Source organism: Mycetomoellerius zeteki, unplaced genomic scaffold, assembly GCF_001594055.1.
Source record: "Mycetomoellerius zeteki isolate Tzet28-1 unplaced genomic scaffold, Tzet1.0 scaffold70, whole genome shotgun sequence".
Classification (NCBI taxonomy): Eukaryota; Metazoa; Arthropoda; class Insecta; order Hymenoptera; family Formicidae; genus Mycetomoellerius; species Mycetomoellerius zeteki.
The window spans coordinates 3,295,382-3,298,130 of record NW_017257720.1 but is presented as its reverse complement, the minus strand read 5'-3'; the positions used below and the strand labels follow the sequence as shown (position 1 = coordinate 3,298,130).

General features: G+C 32.2%; 1 protein-coding gene across 1 annotated transcript; it reads right to left on the bottom strand.

Moving 5' to 3' along the window:
- Positions 1-1,070: 1,070 nt before the first annotated feature.
- Positions 1,071-2,331, bottom strand: LOC108729082 (calmodulin-like protein 4). Its single transcript, XM_018458009.1, has 5 exons — positions 2,203-2,331; positions 1,968-1,998; positions 1,746-1,877; positions 1,336-1,518; positions 1,071-1,217 (listed from the first exon to the last, which is right to left on the bottom strand). The coding sequence occupies exons 1-5, from the start codon at positions 2,203-2,205 to the stop codon at positions 1,117-1,119; spliced, it is 450 nt and encodes a 149-aa protein (XP_018313511.1). The 5' UTR covers positions 2,206-2,331; the 3' UTR covers positions 1,071-1,116.
- Between the last annotated feature and the right edge of the window lie 418 nt (positions 2,332-2,749).

Below are 2,749 nucleotides of genomic sequence, written 5' to 3'. Positions count from 1 at the left end.
GGGAGGAACTATTTTGCTAAAAGATTAAAAATTTTACTGAATACAGATCTGAAAATAGTTTCATTGGAAATTTAAACTGATTGCTAAAATAAAACTTTTTGCTGCAATGCTCATCATTTTTTCATTTCCAACATGATTATTTGACGATCCAATAAAAATATTTTCAGATCTGTATCCAGCAAAATTTTAGATCTTTCAGCAAGATCGTTCTTTCCATATACTAAAAAAAATTAAATTTAACAGGCTCGTTGATGTGACGAATAAATGAATATTTTTCGTTATTTGTTTTATAACGAAACATGTATTAACTCGTGCAAAAAATAAGTGAATTTTGAAAAACTAAAGTAGGAAGCTCTATTTCATTTGCATTATTAAAAGAAAGATTATTTTGACACAAGTCCAGTGTTTCTTCGTATGTTTCTTGAATGAAATATTGTGTAATTTTAGATAAATGTGACGTGTTTAGAAAACAAAGTATCTCTTGAAGTCTATCTCTTGAACACAGGTGAATTTAAGGTACATATAACTACTGTTTATTATCTCGGCAACACATTAATTTCTTCCTTTCTAAATAGATATTAGCAGTTTTTTTGAGAAACCACGTATCTCAAATTATAACTTAAATTCGCCTCTGCTCTCTCGACGTTTCCTTTTATATCGAACGAACGAAGAATAATTTCGAATAGTTGAAACTGTAAATATCTGCGAATTTATCACAGTATACGTAACTCTAGCAAGGTAGTGAATTCGTAAAAACTTATTAGTATAAGCTAAAAATGTGTTTATCGATTTAAAATATCAATATTTAGATTTAGAAATGAGCATTCTTTATGGATGAGAATACATTATCTGTAATAAAACGATAAACGTATTATCAATATTGATATGTACTTAAACAGGGTTGAAAGTATAATTTAAGACATAATAGGAATAAATAATATAAAATAGATTTTATTTATTTAACAATTGAAGTCCCACAACCACATTTTTAAATCATTAAGTTCTTTTAAATTGATTTTTTCTTATTTATGTAAAAGTATTTATGTATTTCGTGCATTTCATAGAAATATATAAAATATATTAGTACATAATAAATACATAAAAGCTTAATAATCTTTAATAATAATCAGGTACAGGTGCACAAGCTATTTTTACAAAGTCTTCATATTTCACGTGTCCGTTCAGAGACACATTAGCTTCACGGAAGATTTGCTCCACTGCAATAAACGATAATATGCCAAATACAAAATCTATTGTTTTACCTTCTTTCCTATTCAATTTTTTTTTTTTTTGAGTCAAGCAAAATATGTGATTAATTATTTATTGCTTTATTACCTTCTTTACTACTCAACTGTTCTCCCCAGTGAAGCAACATATGCGCCAACTGTCGTGCTGGAATAGTGCCACTGCGAGAGGTATCAGCAGCTTGAAAAGCTTTAATCACTTCTTTCGGTAGATCCTCTGCACGAGTCTGAAGATGCATTACCTCCAGGAAATCGGCGAAGGACATTTTTCCACCTAGAATCGACATAAAAGATATTTTCATTTTCTTGTACAAAGTTTCTCTGATCTCTAAAACTTTTAGAGTGAATCTCACTCTAAAAAAAATGAAATCTTACTCTTAAAGATTCAAAATTGAGCCATTCTTATTCAAGATTGGTTCAGTCTTTTACTCTTTAGAGTAAAATTTCACTCCAAAGAATTTAGAGAGTAGCAAAAGCTGAATATTGTGGGATATGGATTACCTTTGTCCTTCATGTACTTGTTCAATTCTGCAATAGTCGGACTCAATCCCAAGGATCTCATAATTATAGTGAGCTCGTCAAGCGTGCGAATCTGACCGCTTCGGGCAAACAGGTAGAAACATTCTCGGAACTCTGCAAAAGCAATAATTTCAAATCAGCTTGTTCGATTTATTTCAACTGTACGATAGACAGTGGTAATCTCGCAATGATTTCAAGACGTACCGTCTATATCCTCTTCTCTGAAGTAACGCGCCTGCAACAATTACATACCGGATGAGACACGAAGAGTAAAGCAGAATGCATATTAAGTAGACTTGGTTGTGCAAAGGGAAAAGCTAAACAAAACCGTGCGTGAAACGTGACGAAAGTAGATCGAGTTCCAGAGAATCGAGAAATTACGTTCTAAATAGATCTTAGAATTGTTGACGAAATTATAATATATATCGGGATTAAGTACCATGATTGATTAGATTCACACAGATCGCGTCTCTCCCTTGAGCGTCGGATTGCGTCGGATTTTGACGCGATTTTGATGATTTTGACACAACAGGTGTTTGATGCGAACGTAACCTTACCTGTTCTCTTGCGTCGCTTGTAACAGAGCGACATCGTCCGTCGAGAGATTCTACTAGAAATCCTGATTGCGCAACCCGTGCAAAGGAAGGTCAACGTTCCTAGCTGTCGAGCTGTCGTCGAAACACAATTTTAGAATGCATGACTTTTTAACGAAAGTCCACAGAAACTTTTAAATGCGGATTTTCGTAGAAGCGATCATCGGTAAATTCAAATCGGACACTTTTGACAAGTAGAAAGCTGACTTTTTTGAGAAGGAAAGATATGCTCAAAGAAAAAAAAAGATTTGGTCGAAAGGGCAATTCAGGAATTACCCTATAAGCGCAAAATGTTCCTAGAATGTTACATAAATATTATTAAAAAAATTAAAATAATGTTATTATAATATTTTGAAAATATCATAAATATTTTTTTAATATTACAGGAGTATT